Below are 20,017 nucleotides of genomic sequence, written 5' to 3'. Positions count from 1 at the left end.
GGAAATCAACAAGCAATGTAAATGAAAGCAGTGTAATCTGTAAGAAACGATTGCTTTGCTGATTTACTTACCCTACTTTTCATTGTAGAGAAAGCAATAGATGTTTCTTTAATCCTTAACTATTTTTAATGTGCTTACTGAATTTGAATGTAAGTACAGTAACCTAAGGTAGTCGTAGTTAGGTACTTGTTTTGACAAATTATATAAGCATGAGGGGAAACTGATGTTCATAATGTTCAATTTCAACCAAAGATTGGTAGGCCACAGTTTTGATTGACTATACATACAGTTTCCATATCGTCACACGGTCAGTGATAGCAGCCATAAGCCTCTCAGCAGTTTATTCTACTGAATAAAACAATATTATCATTATCAGTAAAGTCATGTGTTAAGCAGTACAGTGGGCCAGTTCCCACAATTTTATGTGTATTTAATTTTAAATTCATTAACTAGCGGTCGCTGCAGTTGCGCCGGTCGTCCGCACGGGTAGTGAGCGCCATTTTTGTTTATGACGTCATTAATTTGATTTGAATGTGGAACGTAGTTTTTTTTACTAAATTTTGCTATCATTAAGTTGGTGAGGGAATAAGTAGTATATTGTATGTATTGAATCAAAAAATATGGGCGGTAAAGATGGAATATGTATCATAGAAGTGAACGCTGACATTATTTTACAGTTTTGTATACTTTACAGTTTGGATATGAACACAGTTAAAAAGCCAATACTTTATGTTTTTTTCATTTTGACGCCTATTTATCAAAAAGTTTAAATAGGTTGGTATATCAAAATATGTTTCAGCTTATGCCGCAAACGAGAAAGGTGACAAAACGGCTTAAAAAATCCCACCCAATTCCCATCTCGCAATCCTTACAAAGTATTCCCAAACCCATAAAAATAATTCATTTCTCATCAAACTAACTACAAAAAACTTCCTAAACTCTTAGACGATCAAGATAACGTGAAAGCAGTAGTTGGAGGCAGTATCAAGTTTTAATAAGAGCACATTGGAGCTGGTTGGGCTCACGTTTCTGACTTCTTCCGTATGCAAACTCCATGTTGTACTGCAAGTTTCTACTTTACTTAGTTAACTGTGTTTTAGTAGGGCTTGTATTTAGGGGAAATTTTAAGGTGAGTAAGTAGTGTTTTTTCATGTTTATTATAAGACTTCGTGCTAAATTGCTGTTTAGCCCCTAGTCATTTTAAAGCACATTTTTTTTCAGTTTTTTTAGTTTTATTTCTACAATTTTATTGTCATTCAAAGACATCTCTTATACTAAAAATAAAGAATCTTGTATCTTGTAACATTTTTGTTTGTTTATTTTCACCGACCTATAGAGCAACAGATCTCCCTATAAAGATGTTGATAGTAGGTACATATTTCAACTAGAAGTGTCATATAGGGAAATTCACTGGAACAGAGACAAAGCTGTAACCTAAAGGTCAAATCAATAACATCTTCATAATAGAAACCGTTTCTCAAACGGTGTGAATAACAAATTAATTTATTAGTAGTTAGTTAATTAAGCGTTCACTCGACTCATGTCTTTGATACGTTTCCTATCGAGTGGTTCACTTCACTATAAGTGCGTTGAAGCAGAATAGTTATGTAGCGTCTTTGCTTATAACACCCTTTGTAACACCTTATAGTTTAGGAGTTCCGTGAGAAAACTTGTACCAATTTAAGCTGTGCCTTTACAAAGTATTCATAAATCCTATTAGCTACTGCCATTGGTTTCATTAGTATCTCGTGGAAACTACTTCGCGCGTCTGTATAAAGCGTCGTATGATAAATAGTTTGTGAGATCCAATTTAAAACTGCACGATTTTTTATTAAATCGGACCAGTAGTTCCTGTTAATATAGTGCGTTAAAACAAACAAACGAATTCTTCAGCTTTGTAATAACACTACAGGATCATATTATTTAATTCTCCCCCTATTTTTTTATAAAAAAACAGGACATACACAGAAAGTACGAAAAAACAAGCCCCGTCTACAAGAATCCTTACAAAGCGAAAGCAAGGCTACTCAGAGCTAGCGTAACACGGAGGAAACAGGACTCTCGTATTTATAATAAAAACAATAGAACGTCGCCTAGGTTGTCTCACATAACACAGCTACACTGCCGTGCATGTAAACTGGGCTAGTTTATGTTAGCTTGTACTGTTTTCGAAGATTTGATGTCAGGAAACGTGTAGCTCGTAGGTATATAATATATACCTAAATATTATTTAGGCAGTATATTTTGACACTATTTAATTTCATTTCGAAAAAAGAAATAACTTTAAAAGAGATTATTTTATAAATAAATAAAGGTATAGTGAATAGCACCCGTAGGTTGTAATTAACAAGTTAGAAAATAAATAGGCCTTTCAGACAACATAACGAAACAACAAAAAAATAGATAATGATTTATTTTATTTAGTAAAACTAGAAAAGTCTATATTTTTTCAGTATTATCCCTCGTCACTGTAAATACGACTAAGCTCTAGTTTGATGTGTAGTAAGTATCTATTGTATATGCCTAATTCTGACTAATGACACTAAAGATATATTATTATGTAAGTAGTATATTTATCAGAATCTGTACATCAGTATGTCTAATCTATCATTTTGAAATTCATCACAAAAAGTTGAAATATTATTAACATACATAGCCGTTTATTAAAACTAGGCTGAAACGTAGTCAGGTCAATATTACAGTCTTTAACACTTCTTATGTGTTTTACTCATAGAAGATACTTATCTGATGTAAATATAATTTCTTAACTGAAATTCGAGTAAAACCGACTACAAAAACTAGTAGTCCTCACACAATTAGCAAAAAAGAAATAGCCAATAAATATCCCGGGAGCCCATAATCCGTATGAACCTAAACGAAAGTGTAGCAACACCAATTATCGTCCCAATCTAACGTCGGACAGGGGATAAATATCGGCCGACGCTAAATTATTGTCTGTCCGTCTATCGGTATAGGCGCTCGGATGATTTGTGCGCTGTGCCGACAATTTTTCATCTACCCTGCCAGTACTAAATCACGCTGACAACTCTGCCCCAACTATCTAACACCCCATTCAAATATCAACCTTATATTTAACACCTTAAGGTTGATTTTTAAGTGAAGTGTTTTTAGGGTAAAGTATCCAAAGGTCGTCCTTATATTTGATATTTGTTTACCGACGTATAATAAAATCCGTTTGAGTTATTACCACCTGTGTTTGTCCCTTTTGTCTTGTTAAAAATGATGTGAGACTACATTTGTCTTGGGCTTATTATAATTGAGGCAGGTGTGTTTTTATTTTCGTTTCTTTTGTTAGACTATTTTCCGGGTCATTTCGGGTGTATTTTTAGGAAGAAAGCGACCGCGTGATTTTTATTTATTCTTCTTTTATTTTTAGTTTCTTCTCAAGGACTGATTTTTTTCTTGATTTTCTTGATTTGTAGACCGTATCTTTACTTTTTAACATATACCCTAAAAAAAGAATCCTTTTTGGACAAATGTCTCAAGCACTCACTAGGTAATTTCTGACAACGATTATCGAGAACATTTCAACAACACAATATAATTTTACACTATATTCCATCTTTAATACAAAAGATCCACCCTACGACTATTAATAATAAATCCAGAAAGGATAAAAGATAGTCTATACGTTAATCATATCCTTCATCCACAAGGATAAATAATAACAATAATAGTTATTTATTTATTTATTAAGACGAATCATAATAATAGAGGAAAGCTTAAGAGATGGGTCAGCAAAAATGTGCTAATTTTCAGTTAAGTGTTGAATAAATCTTTTGCAGTAGAGCTTGAAATGCAGTTTGTAAGTAATGGCTCGCAATTTGCTTTAATTTTGGGTGACACTGAGTTTTCTCGTTTTTTGGAGATAAATATGGTTTAAAGTTAGTTATGGTTATCTTTTAAACTTTCATTATATGCTGTTGCTGACTAGCAAAGGTTATTTGACCATTGTTTAGTTACAAGTTTTTAATTGGATTCTTTTGTATTTTATTTCGTCTATCAGCTAACGATACCTCAAAGTAAGCTAGTATCTACACAAAAAAAAAACGTAATTTTTCACACATTTATCACACAAATAACTACACGATTCTTTTCCATCACAAAATGAAAAAAAACTAAATTGAAAGTCATTCAAAGACTACAATTCTTTCATTTCATTAGCTCACAAACCGCGTACATTCAAATACAAAACGACCCAAAAACACACATAATCCTTCATATTAATACAGTAATCCTTTTTACCAATTCATAATATGACCTAGAATAATACCTAGTTTTTAGGCACAAAACCTACAAAGCTATATTACTTGGCTTAATTTCTATCATTAATTTCACGGGCGTGTTTTTGCTGAAGCCACCCCATTCATCATGCGCGAGTTGACGCGCGGGTCAATCGAACTTCCATCAGTCAAGCATTGTTGGAAACTATAGTTATGGTTTCATGCCTTTCTTAGGGAGATTGTTGATGACTATTTTTTATTAGTGAATCTAAAAGTCAGTGTGAAGAGTCAAGATAATCATGTAAGTAAAACATACATGGCAAAAGACTTGTAAATGAAAAAATAAGAAAAAGGAAAGTTTCTGGCCATCAAAAGTGATAGAAAAAATATTGTTAGCTGGGACGTCGATTTTTCTGATTTGCCTTTTTAAAAGCTACGATATCTCCGAGTTACATAGGCTACATGTTATCTGGGTAAAAACAACTACGCATCTATGTTTTTTCTCAGCTTTTGTTTACAAAAAAAAGCAGTAGTCGTAGCTTTTCCATTCTCAAGCTTCTTAAAACTATATAGTAAAGTATAAAATAAGGAGATGGTTCTCGTACAGATTACAGAAGTCTTGCAACCTCAATGGAAGGCTTAAGCGCCGCGGCCACAAAGAGTGACATTAATTGGAAGCGCTCACAGCCTGATTTGAGGCTCCTTACCCAGTACTATACTATATAGTGCTGGTATAAGTACTCAGAGGAGGTACGGTACTATATAGTGTTGGTATAAGTCACGGAGTTAGGTAAGATAGCGGAGATGCCACAATGTAGGTCAGGCGCCTTCTTCTAGGTCAAATTCGTACGTTGGGCATTACCAAAGCGATCAGTAACGAGTGCACTAACGAGACGTTCGGGAACTTTGAAATATCTGTCAACGATTTTTTGGTATTACAAAACCATAAGGTCAAAAGAAGGCGTGTAAGAGTGATGACAGTAACGTTCTTTGTCCCTCGCACACAGGCATTTTGGCGCGCTACTTTCTTAGGCGATTTTCCGTTATGGAACCTCCGCTAGTTATTTTGTTCTCCGTGCTATAACTACTCGGAAGTGGTACGGTACTATACAGTGTATAAGTAAGTACTAAGAGGAGAAACGGTAAAGAGCTCTTCATTTAAACGTATTTGAAGTCTTTTGCGCGCTGAGATAGTTTGACTCTATTTTGTACATAATGATTGCATAATATAGCAACAGTAAAAAAGAATTCCGCAAAAAACTATAAACATATTTCTGTAAAAACCGCGAGGAACAGCAAGTGTTTAATATACAAGGATGGGAAGGATCGATCATTCAGAAACACATATTTTTCAAAGTCAAAGTCAAATGTTTTTTTATTTCAACAATAAGAATTACATTGCAAATCGACATTGTGCTAAACTAAGTGTAAAAATCATTAAAAAATCTTACAGATACTTTCTATTCATTTCACAACAAAACCTAGTACAAAAAAAAACCTAAATCTAAATCTTCAAAGGCCATTACACATAGAATTCTAAAGGCGTGTCCACATACCAGTTAACACATCCAATTACATGGCCTAGTGGAGCGAGCGCGAACCGACCGGGCTTCATTAAGCAAGCGCTCGTTGTGTCCTCAAGTGTAATCTTGCAGAAAATGACGTTGACGTGATCTGACATCTTTGACGTGACGTTTGGACGGACGTGTGCGCTAGGGTTTAGATGCAGTTTGATTTATTGTCATGTGGTGTAAATGGTGATTATGTATATTGTATGGCAGTCACTATGTAAATATATGGCGTAACATATGTAGTTGGAAGCTATAATAAATCAAATAAAAAATATTTTATCTTAATTAATCTTTAAAATTAACAGTTGCATCCCAAAGTGAGAAAACAGAGATGAAATAAGATTATTTTTTGTTGTACCACTTTATAATTTTGGATTATACAACTGCGAGAATATACGGCTAATATACGGCTGTTTATTTTATATATTTTGTAGGTTTTAAAAATACGTTCCAAAAAATTGAACCCAACTCAGCCAATAAGAAAAAGGTCTTCAAAAACCACAAAAGGAAAAGTAATTAAACCAATCCGCACCTAATCCAAAAAATCTCACGACCACATAAATTATTTACATACCAATGCTTGCCCAACAAATTTCAATCTGAGAAAATATTGAAAAAAGCCCGCAGTGTACAACGAACTAGTCGATTTCAATCAGCGATTGGATATCTGAGATAAGGTCGAGACTTCGTTCTCCAACACAATGGATATTGAAAACTGATACCGTTCGCCTTTTGTTTGCTTTTTAAATATTTTGCAGAAAATAGTCAGAGGAATGCTGTGAATATTATGAGTTTGAGGGGGTTGATTTGATTTAGGGCAATTGAAAATCATGGAAAATTTTACTTTGATTTGAGCTTTTGGCATTATTTTATTTGAAAGAGGAAACCTTATTTTCCTGAACATATTTTTTTTATCATATGAAAAAAAAAATAAAGGAATTAATTTGTGAAAATGCGAAATATTAATCACTCACATGCAACAGATTTTTAATCTTGCTGTTTTAAAGAAGGTTTTCCATATAATTATCGACAATAATAATATAAATACTGTAACAAAACCTCCACAAACAAACACCTAAACATTACTAAAAAACATTATTTCGTACTAGCAAGTGTAGAAACTGAGATTGCAATAGAAATGTATTGCAGTGCAGTTTACTCTAATGTTTAAATTCAACGTATTACGACGCCGTGTTCCAAGGGCTTTCTAGACGTTCTCAGCATTTATACGAATAAGATATCTTTCTCCGTACTGCTATGTAGGTAGTTCTACTATTTCTTTTGCATTTTTGAAAACAATATAATCAAGCAAAGATTTCTACATTTTGCTAAAATTATAGTTTATTTTATGAAAACTAGCACACAGTAAAAGCTATATAATTTAGTGGTTAGCTCCATAAACTAAGTAAAACCACCAGTTTACCACATTTCCATCCAAGAAAAAAAACTTTTAACACCGAATAAAATAACACTAAAAACAATATGCTACGCCGTAGTCGCGAGCTACGCCGTAGCACGTAGACCCTTTCCTATTATTATCACATTATACGTAAAATAACAACGTACTAATTTATAGGAGAAGCAGAAGGCAATAAATTAACTTGTCACGCCCACAATTTATGTTCTACACCTCGGTAATATAAGATTTTCGTGTTCGCTCTAAGAAAAATATGATACACTACTCGTGCCTTTCACTTGAGTTTTGGTGGTAAAACCCTAATTTTATGTATGACGAAAAGAGTAAGTACATTTTTATTCACCTGACTATGGAAACATTTGAATGAAGAATATGTTAGACTCTAAGTTGCCAGTAATATTAAAGACTTTATAAAGTTGGAATTAAGTTCAAAATGCAATATTATCGATAAAAATAGGCCTTTCATTCAAAATCTCATTTCACTTCAAATTGGAGTACCCTTATTCCTACCCACTTACAACAATATGCGTGTACCTATAAAGCTTGGTCATACTATTCCTCCATCTGCCAAAAAATATCTAATTTAGTTCTAGGCTTAACAGTAAGCAAAAAAATCTCCAAAAATAATCCTCATCTCGAGCATATTTCTGACAGCTTGATTACCTGACTAACTTAGATTACAATCTTAGTAATATCTTCGGAGTGAGTCGACAAATCCCCTGGGCAATCTGTCAAACGTAATTATCTTTATTTCGGCTTCCATTATAATCTCTAGCATTTGTAGTTATTTGTTATGCGCGGCTGATTGTTGGATTTTTGGTTTTCGGTCCTTGGAAGTTTTTTTTTCAGCATTTTCATGTGCCTACGTGTAACTTGTTCATAGTAAAAAAAAAAATGTAAACTTTATTTACCGTATGAAGCTCATAGCCATGTATTTGTATAGGTACCGATTTGTATAGGTACCGACCACACTAAATCTCATACAAATTATATTGATAGCTGTTTTAACAAGTAAAGGTAATGAATTACCAAATTAACTCACTTTGTTACTAATACCCATTTATTCGAATTGAGTTTCAGTTTAGAAAAAAAACCCAATACTCCAAAACGCAACCATTCTTTGTACTGCAAAATCCTCTCCCAGTAATTTGAGCACGAATTTACATCGTTAAAAAGTCCGTTGAGAGACATAATTTTAAATTTGCCTTTAAAAAGTTGGGCTTAACGTGCAATCTTGCCAAGAAATGCTAAGTAAATTGTTCGGGAGCTGCACTATATCAACTGCTAGTTGAGTTGTCGCCCCACGCCTTCGCGGACTACCCTAGTTTGGAACATTTTTGGTAAAAGGTAGGGAAATCAAGTAGATTTTGGGGTGTTAGTGAAAGATAGATAGTTTTATACCTATGTTTAATATTGAATTGTGTTCAATTCTAAGGGTAAGTTATGCGAGTTAAGAAAATTTTTCAAAAATATTATTTGAGACAAAAAGTAAGCAGAACCTTTACTGCTACGTCACCAGCAGACATTATAAATGTAAACACCATCAAATAATAATGAAATAAGGAAGAATTTCCATCACATTTCCTCCCACAAAAACATAATTATTGACGCCACCAAACCATGAAATGAAGGCATAAGAACCAGATTATCTGGTCAACGAATAAATGAGTTTCAACCTAACACTCAGATCACTCTTGATTAATCCCTTCTTAACCCATAAGGTTACCCATGAACCACCATGGACGATACAAGTATCATTCATCAATGATTCAACCTCTAAAGACATCTATGATTGAAACTCTTTTTTTCCCGCAAAACGGGGGGTAAAAATAAGGGGTAGAAATGGGGGGTAAGAATAATTACGGCCGAGGGCATTGACCTCTGTGGGGGGCGTAATTAAGGGGGGAGGGTGGATCATTTTCTCTTAGGTGTGCTTTTGTGTGTCGTGTGTTGGCTAAAAATATGCTAGACCGAATTTTTTTGTGACTCCACTTTTTGGTTTGTAATATTTGAGTCTAATTTAGGTATGACTAAAATTGTTGTAGTTTTTAAATGGTTAGAATCCTACCGAAAGTCATAGGACTTTTTAAAAGCTTTTTTTTCTCGAGGGTATAGGAAAATGGGGGTAGAAAAACTTAATAGATAGTGTCTATAAAAAGTTTTTTTTTCTAACGGAAGTTTCTATACTTCTACAAAACGAAAAAATAAAGTAAATCAGCAAAAGACCTATTTTACTTTGAAGGTAAAAAAAGGTAAATTAATTCTAATTAATATCATCAGCACCGGAAGTTTTAGTTAAAAGGTTTTTGCCGTAAAAAAGAAAATTATGATTTGATAAAAAGCAGGTATAGGCATAGTCGTCTAAGTAAACATAACCTGATATTAAGCTAATTTACTCTCGAAGGATATTATGAAGGTTTCTTAGAAGTATACTCAAACTTTTGTTACTTATGTTTCAATCGATTTAAAATATTTTTTCATAACTCAGATACTGATGTCTATTGGAAAACACTATTGAATTTTTCATAGAAGAATCCGATAACTAGGTGCCTTTAATTACAGTTGGTTTTATCTTAAACTAGCTTTTGCCCGCGGCTTCGCTCCCGTCAACTGACTTCTCTACTTTACCCTATATTTTTTCATAAGAACCTTCTCCTGACAATAACAAACACAACAAAAAAAGAATTAGCCAAATTGGTCCAGGCGTTGTTGAGCTTACCAACACATTTTGCGATTCATTTTTATATTATAGATAAAATATTACTTATATTTAACATGCCATTTCCCGCGGTCCCCACCCTCATCACGAGAATACTATTTTGTACATTTTGTTCAATAGTATAAGTAAAGTATTTTGTATAAGTTCTTTCTCAGACTCAATTCGGGTCAGTAGATTTAGCGTGAAAGCTTGACAGGCAGAGAGAAAAAAATAGTAGTAAGTATACTAACAAGTCTTCATCATTCATAAATGAATGAAGAAATATCCTGAAGTCTTTGAAAGCCACATCTCACGTAACTTAAGTCCTCAATACATAAACGTTATACGGCCTCATTTCCTCACGAGGCCATAATTAGCAAGACGTCATTAATATACCTTTTGTTGTTCATATTAATGGATTATTCCCTCAGGGTGCGTTTGTCTTCTGCTAATTTTGATTTGGGATCCTCATTACTGTATTTAAATTCCTTGGTGACTGCGTGATGCGTCATTTGATAATATTCGTACTTCATTGGGTTTTGGGAGACTGTTTCGTAGGGTGTATAACTGGTTCTTATTCTAATATTATATAGGCACAATGTGTTTTTAGGATATTTTCAGAACCAAAATTTAAGAAAGGTAATAAAAGTAAGGTAAGTAGATGGCTAGATGAAGGCTTACTATAACTGTTTTGGAGAAAAACTAAAAGGTTTAATACGATAGACTAAGGTGGAGCACTGTAATGTTATTGAGTTTGTTGATATTTTATAATTGCGGTCTCAAATCACTTGACCTGGATTCGTCTTTGATTTATTTAACATAGCCAAGGTACAAAGTGCAAGGGACATGAATATGTCCTCAAAAGATACAAAATAACACTACAAGAAACAGTCTACTAAGATATAATTTCCACAAGCTACCCTCACCACAAACAAGGACTGAGCTCTTATTGTATGTACTCCATACATACATACATACCGACATACAGACAGACAGACAGACATACATACGAACAGAAGGGAGATATGAACTAGATGAATTAGCTTTATACATACAGAAGTTATTAGCAGTAACATACTGGGAATTAGAGCTATTTTCAATGTGCTACATTTTGCGTTTATTTGAAGTAATTTACTATGTATGTTATGTTGGCTTATTATGTAGCTAAGTGGATGGAAATTGAATGGAATCTGGTTTAAACCAGTTGCAGTGAAACACTAATCTAAGCTCCGAGTTGGTATTACACATCATTTTATAATAACTCACAAAGCAAAATTCACATACATAGTTTCCACAAAAATATGACATTATGGAGAAATCTAAGTTATTCCTGAATATTTAGGTTGCTTTCTATATGCATACAAAAGCTTTGCTGATACAATTTAGATACAATAAAGTACACAGATATTCTAGTGTCTATAAAAGGTTAGGTTACTTTTTATCCCCATGCGGGAAGAAGTTCTCTAACAACGCGCATGTAAGAAACAGCTAATACACCAATAAATTACTCCCGTTTTTGCGCCGTACACTAATGGCGCTATCAATTCCAATCTCGCGAGACTATAACATTAATTAAAACCTCAAACTAATTATGTATTACAAGGCTCCATTTATTTGAGAATGCCTTCTATCCAGGTAACGTTCTGTCTAATGAAAGCCTGTACCTAGATACCGGCTTGCATGCCTAATGAAAGCCAGTCTGGAACAAGTCGCATTAATTCTGTTTAAGCCCTGAACTTAGAATCTAACTGGGTTTGCATGTATTATGGATTGGAAGAAGTTATAGGTTTACAAGTTGTGTTGTAAGCTTGTTTGTGCAGTTGTAGAAATATGAAATAAATACTTGAGATGTCCCTAGGAAATCCATCTTAATAGCCTATTTCATATAACTTGGCTAAAAAAATACCGTGTTTAGACCTAACTACTTAACTAAAGTTGCAATAAGAGGTCTTCCACTACATGACAGCAATACTTCTTTATGAAGTAAGTAAACCGACACAGAACATTTTTCTTTGAATGATCGGGGAAACAATGGTCACTGGCCACCACGCTAGTACAAGGTAAATTAACGAATGAGCAGGTTCACCTAACATTGCTCTTTGTACATATTTCACATCAAAACATGAACTAAATTGCTTTAACAAATATGTACATCACTGTTATTTCATTACATCCACACAAGAGACAATGATTGTTTTGAACTAAAACTTCAATAATGATTTAATGGCGTAACTAATTGCTTGCCACTCCTATGCCTATCACCACCAACAAGCCGTCACAAATAATCATATGCCCTAAAATCAAAGCAGCAAAGTCGAATTTTATATGTCAAAATTCGGCAGCAGCGTAATGAGGTTGAAACTAAATACACACGTTTCGACGCAGGTGTAATTTATTGCTTTAACCAGGTATTATACGAAATCTCCGTCATAATTCCATGTTGAGTGGCTACGTGAATGGATTAACAAGTTTTTGCGGTTATTCATGTATATTTTGCTTCGATAAATAAATCTATTTTCTAGATGCTATTGAGGTCAACAGGTTTTGTCGTTATCCTAGTTTATTATGATGAGCTCAGCTGAATGTTATAGCCATTCAAGCCAATGTTTATCTTGCAATAGAATAAATTGGTAACTGTGGTTATTTAAACACTTAGATAAGGTCCGAATACAGAGCCATGTTTGTAAAATTTACTTGTCAAAAGCACGATCCCCACAAAATTAACAACAAAAAAACTTGAGCTGCATATTTTCAAACTCCTTTAATCTAGCCCAGTGTTTAATTTAGGACCTCCACAAGCCAGCGAGCTCACTGCTAATTTGTGAACCAAAACGCTGACAGAATGCAAAACGCGATTCCATGTATGTTTTCTACGTAAAAACAGGGGAAAAGTGACTTCTCTTTGAAAATTACGTGTTTTATAGTACGCGTTCCTTTCTGAAGGCATCGTTTGAAATACTGGCTTGTGAGGAAAATTTGGTTGGTCTTTTTGTTTCGTCGTTTTATGTACTGTATAGTTTTTTGTGTGGAAATCAAGTCTCATTGTATATGACTTTGTTGTCGACTGTTTTATAAAGAATTGAAGAACTAATTGGTATGGCAGTCTTCGTGTAGATCATTTTTACATTAAATTATTTATGCTTAGGTATGTATTATTTTAACCTTCGCATGATAGAGAGTAGCTACTGTAATCTAGGATAATGTAATGTAATACATAACTACTCAACCTTATATACTTTTTGACATACAAAAAATCCCTCAACCTAGTTTTATAAACCGATTAATTTTGGGTTCAAAATCGCACAAAGCCCTTTATATCATTATCAACAAACTTAGTCAACCATTCCTCACAGAAACGGTTCTCGTCTTAATTTACGTTAGAATGCATTCGCCACATGTTGCACCGGACTCCAATGTTTATGGCGTTCTGTGCAGGCGGAAACTTTGGTCACTGGACTACAGAAGTAACTATAATATAATAGTTATGTTTCAGTCCTAGTGGTTAAAGCACCTGCTTCACAAGCACGAGTGTGGCAATGCAACTTAAGTTACATGTATACTTGGACACCGATGACTGATGAAAGGTGAAGGATAACATCTTAAGTAGTAAACGTGGACTTTACCATGTCCTGCTGTTAAAAAAAAGGCTTATGACAATAGTTGTAGTCTCGAGTGTACATTTAAAGACACAAAATATTAATAGTTGTAACGTTATAAGTATTAGTACGTAGAAGAGTGTGCGACTTTGAATAACTCCTAAGGGAAATATGGGTGTTACATAGTTTTTGTTTAACTTTGCTATTCAGAAGTAGATGATTATTTCGATAATATACCTAAAAAGTTTTCCTAGGTCGTAAGCAGTTACAAGTTTTAAAATAACCAACATACAGGTTGTAACTAAACCGGGTTTAATCGATTTCAAAGTGCGTATCAAAGTACTCGCGTTTCCAGGTAGGTACAGAAGTCCTTATTTACATACTTAGGTATTGCTAGGTAAAAATAACCATAACTCACCCTTGCGCGTGACCTCGTGCCCTGTTGATAATCGTATCCTCTGCCCTGTAACAATACACATACAATTAGTTTAAACTTCAAAATCATACAACCACAATGCTAAGATCCGCGCTGTTAAAAAATTTGGTCCTTTCATACTAAAAAGTTGAAGTCGTCCTTAGAGTCATAAAATGTCTCAAAAAGTAACTTCGCCAGTAAAAAACAATCTACTAAAACTGCTTCTACAATTTACGTAAATGTAAACGAACACAAACTCAAGAAAATTCTAGTCTTAATGACGACAAAATGTTATGTAAGCACCAAATTAATTTGACAGCACTTGACATTTAGACGGATCACAATCAAACTTCAAGAATATTGCGTTACAAACAATCTAATCTACAACTTTTCATTACGAAGACTTAATACAAGTGTGAGACGCGGAAAGCCGACACGATCTTGTATCTTAAAATAATTATTAGGGGCGGAATCTCAGTTCATGCGTAAACATGTATAATAGAAGTCCCAAATTACTTTGGTAAGGTAATACTGAACAAACTTGTAACTAGTGTAAGCCTTATAATCCGTAACGGAGCTTCGTAAGATGCGTGACCGCCGTGTTATGGCGGCTTTCAATCTAACGTTTGTTTGTTTTCGCGGCTGTTGTGAGTTTAAGGGTAAGCTGAGTCGTTTAACTATTCCGACAAACAGTTCACTTCCTGAAGGTTAAGGGTTGTGTGTGTGATATTGCTGTGCCACATATTAATCGGCGCTACGTACCTATGTGGTAAAAGGACCTTTATTTTATGAAACATTTTTAATCAGTGGGTTGTTTTGCTAGAATCTATTCTGTGAATGAATTTTGCAAGATATGCTGTATTATTCAAAAAGCTGGCTCAGTTCTTATATTTAATTATATTACGTATCTTTATTTTTGTAAGTACTAATTGGATAGCAAAAAGGCAAGGTTATAATCATTATAAAGACTTAAGTACACTTGATAATAAAATGCTTTCAAGCACTTTCGAAAACCTATTCACTAACGATCCCCAAACATGCAGTAACGTAACCCTAAAATCTCAAGATTTCAGTTAAAAACTTCGTAAAACTTCAGTTAAATTGTAAAATATAAACAAGTTAAGATTGTGGTGGCTGTACAAGTAACTGTCCTTGTGAGACGGTGGCCTAATGCAATTTGCATGGAGTCGGTAACTTTTAGCAGTAAACAGGGGTTCTCACCACAAACCTTAACGCGTTTTATAAACTTTAAATTGATTCTGTATTTTACTGTTGCCTTTTTGTTTCAAAATCTGAACAACCGCTAACTTGGAACGGTTAAATAGAATCAGTTAACTTTGGTAAAGAGGAAGTGGGGAAAATAAGTTTTGTGAAGAATATTTTACTTTGGACCGTTTTTGTTAATAAATAAAAGTATGGGTGTAATGAAAAATATGGCCCGTTAACAAGAATCGGGTTTTACAAAATATGAATAAACTTAAAAGTGAAACTTATAATTATTTGATAAGTAGAATTTAAATTTTGGATTTCCAAAACTATAGCTGTATTCAGGATAATATTACAACATATTCATATACAAGGTTCCAGGTACATACATTTCAAAACCGGATTGACTTTTGACTACATTCGAGTGAATCTGTCCAATTCTAATGAATTTTGCGTTGCTCTCTGCAATTCAAATAACATAATTAAGCGAAACGGATTGATTTCGCGTAAATTAGTATCACTGAAACCGATTTCCTGTGACCTATTTACTGATACTATTGAAAACTGAATGTACGAATAAATTATTATTCTAGCTATATAAGATTGTTTATGTCAATGCGGTTTTGATTGTAACAGATAATCATTTCATGGACAAACATATTCTAGTCTATGTGTATCTAGTATCATACACTAATGTGCATGTTCAAATACGTTTATTCAAAATCCACCTGCGTCCCGTGGTAACTATTTGCGCATGCACTTAAAAAAGTAGCCTATAGCCAAATAAAAAAAATATCTGAGCATTAGAAAACCAAATGCGATACTTTTTACAGACTGATATTTACATAATTCACAGTCGTAGTGAGTTTTTTAATTAAATGGAGACAAAAAATATTATAATATAAACTAGAACATAACAGCTTAGTCTCATTCACAAAAGCCTATCAAAAGTCAAATGTATACAAAATTATTCAAAAAACTCTGATCAAATCTATTTGCGGAGACTTTTGAAAAACACGTCTCTACGCTTTTTATGTAAAAATTAGCAAACAACGCCTTTGTGTTAGAAAAAGAAATGATTGTAAATCCATGAAAATTGTCTTTGGAGGCGCAATTTATTCCTCCCTTGAGGACAAGGAGGGTAAATTGATAAGCGACAGCGATTGATAATATCAAAATAATAAAAAAAAAAACTTTAATATTGTGACTGATGTACCTATTTTCAGTTTAATATTGAAAGTGTGAGGAAACAATAGGTAAACTACATTTTCCAAAAAGCATATCATTCGGATATTCAACAACCTTTCAACCTTGAAAGTGTCGTCATCACAGCCGACAAACGTCCACTGGACAAAAACCACACTCAAACTGGGAGGACTTTCCCATACGTAGGTACATATTATTGAAAGTGTGCAGAAACCTATTGCAAAAAACTAGAAAACCTCATAATCTAAGGAAATTTTTTGCCAAAATTATTTTATATTTTCTTTTTTTTACTTTATAAAGATTTTTTTAAAACCAAAACTCTCTTCTAACTTGTACCACCGAAAAAATCGACGCATTAGTGATCCAGACATTAGGTAAACAAAATTAGTCGTCAGTAAACGAATCTCCATAGCTTGTTTATCTTGCCAGTGTAATTACCGAAGCCTCTGAACTGGGATTTACGACAAAATAGAATTATATATATCTTACGTATATACATATTATGTTACTTATATATTAGAGTACCCGCACACTTGAAATTTTTAGTTGGCCGATAGTTTGTTTGGGCTCATAGATCAGTGTGAAGATGAATGATAGCACGCACATGACCAAGATCAAGTATTTAGCCGGTATCAAACCGACTGAAAAGTACTAGAGGAGGTCAGATAGGCAGTCACTCCTCGTAAAACACTGGTACCTACTCAGCCGTATCTGGTTAGACGGCAAGCCGATCTCAACATAGTTGGGAAAAGGCTTGGGAGATGATGAAGATCGGCAAAAAAATTGATGGAATTCACTTTTTTTAAAAGTAATACCATCGGGACAACTGTCGGCCGACTGTTTAGTCTGTAGTCTGCGGGTACCCTTAAGTCGTCTTCTGTTTGCTGCACGTAGTTACGTTGTAAATAGTGCACGGGTTTGAAGAAGCATCTCTGTGTGAATTAACTAATCTAGGGTTAGAATAGAGGCTAATTGTGAAGGTGATGTAAAGGACGCATTTGGTTTTATTGTTTGGCAGAGCATAAGTTGAGCTTTACGGCTTTTTGTTTTAATTTTAGAAATAATCAATTAGTACATATTGAAAAAAAAACAGTCAGCGTATTGTGTGTCTTCTGTCTGTTCGTCTATATTACGAGGAGGCAACACTGAATCAATTACTACACTACTTGTCTGACTAAAATTTTTGTAATTCATATGGCATGACCTGCATTTACTCAGAATCGTTCAAGCCAAGCAATAACAATCGTGATTTGAACGAAAACTTTTTCATTTACATTTTAAACAGTAAATCCAGCTCTTTGACTTACATAGTAATATTTCCTTCACAAAAAACCTGTTTGTTGTACTATATTCGATTCTGTACATCAAAAGGGAAGAATATTTCCCTGTACAGTTATGTTTTGGCTCAAACGCTCACCCGAAAGCTATTTGCTTTAAATATAGTTCACGCAAACGACCCCTTCTACAAAGGAAACCGTATATGTATCTATGTGTGTGTGTGTGTGTGTGTTTGTATATCACGGAGAACAAAATCACTAGTGGAGATGTCATAACGCCAAATCTTCTAAGAAAGTAGTGCGCCAAAATGCGGGTGTTCGGAGGACGAGGATCGTTACTAGCTCCGCCCTTACATGCCTTCATTGGAACGAACCCATTATTTTTAAAATAAAATCACAGATCAATCAAGATCAATCTTTGACAGATAATTATGATTTTGATTTGAGAACAAAGCCTCGTTAATTCTAGTAATTGATCACTCCTACCATATGTAACTTGATCTACAAGAAAGCGCCTGACCTACGTTCCTTATGGCATCTCCGCTATCTTTCTCTCCTCCGTGATATGAATATATATCTACATATGTAGCGTACGTTGGCCGAAGCCTAGATTGGATTTTTCAGGAATCCCGATACTGATATACCTTTGAGAATACGGCGAGTGGTCATCAAAGAAAAATTGCTGGAGAAATGTAGAATAGAGGTTTATTTAAACGTATTGGCTTTCAATACAGAAATGTACTTGCACAAAGACCATTATTTTATAAACCTATGAAAACAAGCCGTTTATTGATACTTTTATTAATTTTAAAAGCTATTTTTACTAGTCGTAAAAACCCCAAGCGAGTCATTTTCATGTCTTTATTTCTGCCTTTCAGAATTTTCTTTGTCCATGTACATATCTATACTATATCTTTAGTTAATATTATTGACGTATTTTATGTCTATATGTCCTTCCAGTACATTCTCTCGGCCATGGCATCGTTAGGCACATAATATATACGCGTCTTAACATAATACGGGAAATGCTATGCATTATGTATGGCCAAAATATTGGCATAAGCAGTGATTGGCTGACACAATACTGTTTGTAACCTTATCACAATAGCATAAGGTTCGATTTTGATTGGCAAGCTGTCGTGTTTTGGAAAACAATAATAATTAATGTCAAGTACTGCCGTGTAAGAGTGTTTTTATAATATTTTGGGGTCTGTTTTGATGTTTTTGGATAATAATGTTAATTTATTTATTTGAACCATATTTTCTTTATCGGTTTGGTATTATTTACTGCCCTAATAAGTAGTAAGTTCTCTCCTAATAAGTTCTCTGTCTGTAACATGTAGTTATTTTGATAAACCTATGCAGACTTTGAAAACTATCCCCATGAATAGTTATTTACAAACTTTTCGACTCACTTACAGAAGTTTTCAATTACCAACCACAGCCTATTTCTTTATTGATATTTTATACTAATTCCACATAAAGCAAGTAGGTTATATACTTATAATATATTTACTTATCTTTATGTCTAAATTCCGAGATGTAAGTAACTCGTGCGTAAGACCTAGATGTGTCTTCATAAGAGAATATTTACGATTGACACGCACGGAAATAAGGAACCAAATAAATGAATATGTATGTATTTTTACGATCTTGGCTAGGCTTACTAAGATAGTATTATTATCAAGAAAACACCAAAGCCTTGTTACTTATATTGATTGAAAATTTCATATAATAAAGATTTTCCTTATACAAAGCAATCGTTAATTTGATAATTCTTTAGTACTAAAACGAAATCTCAAAACTCTTCAGCATAGCATAAAATTATCCAATCCTTTTAAGCCAAAAACAATATGCTCATAAATTTTTAGGCCTTAAAATGCCTTTCAAACTTTAGGGCTCATACGCCTATGGCCATATGACAGAAAGACAAATGAAATTGCTCCCCCACCCCAGGCTCGTAAACATTAAACTTTTAAGTGTATTATAATCCACGAAATACTTCAGTTTTAAACCCAAAGTTAAGGGCCGCTGAGAAGTTTTCAAAATGGTCAAATGTTCGTGCGTTGTCGTTAGCAATTAGGGATGGTGGACATTTAGTATGGGAGATTATAATTTAGGTGTCATATTAAAGCTTTGTTTAAAAAAGAGAAAATTGTTTTATACGCATTTTAATCAATTATGAAAGCTAATTTTATTTGTGGCCCCTTAAGATCTTTAACTGATACTTTTATATGTCCTTTTTTCCACCTCCTTTTTACATTGTATAAAAACTAGCCTTCAAAACCACTGCACTTTCTTCATCGCTCACTGTCGACATTATCTCGAAATCATGCGAAATGAAACTTCGTACAAATAAACGAACCAAAAGTTCCAACTTATCTCGT

At 33.9% G+C, this 20,017-nt stretch overlaps 1 protein-coding gene across 10 annotated transcripts in view; it reads right to left on the bottom strand.

Moving 5' to 3' along the window:
• Window positions 1–20,017, bottom strand: part of Mmd (mind-meld) — a 425,901-nt gene that overhangs the window by 150,556 nt on the left and 255,328 nt on the right. For all 10 annotated transcript variants that reach the window (XM_064036153.1, XM_064036149.1, XM_064036156.1 and 7 more), the window contains one exon: window positions 13,945–13,989. In XM_064036153.1, coding sequence (XP_063892223.1) covers window positions 13,945–13,989 — 45 coding nt within the window. The remainder of the gene's footprint in view (window positions 1–13,944; window positions 13,990–20,017) is intronic.

This window comes from Helicoverpa armigera, chromosome 9 (assembly GCF_030705265.1).
Source record: "Helicoverpa armigera isolate CAAS_96S chromosome 9, ASM3070526v1, whole genome shotgun sequence".
Lineage (NCBI taxonomy): Eukaryota > Metazoa > Arthropoda > Insecta > Lepidoptera > Noctuidae > Helicoverpa > Helicoverpa armigera.
The sequence above is the reverse complement of the archived record's forward strand: the minus strand, read 5'-3'. Positions and strand labels throughout refer to the sequence as shown.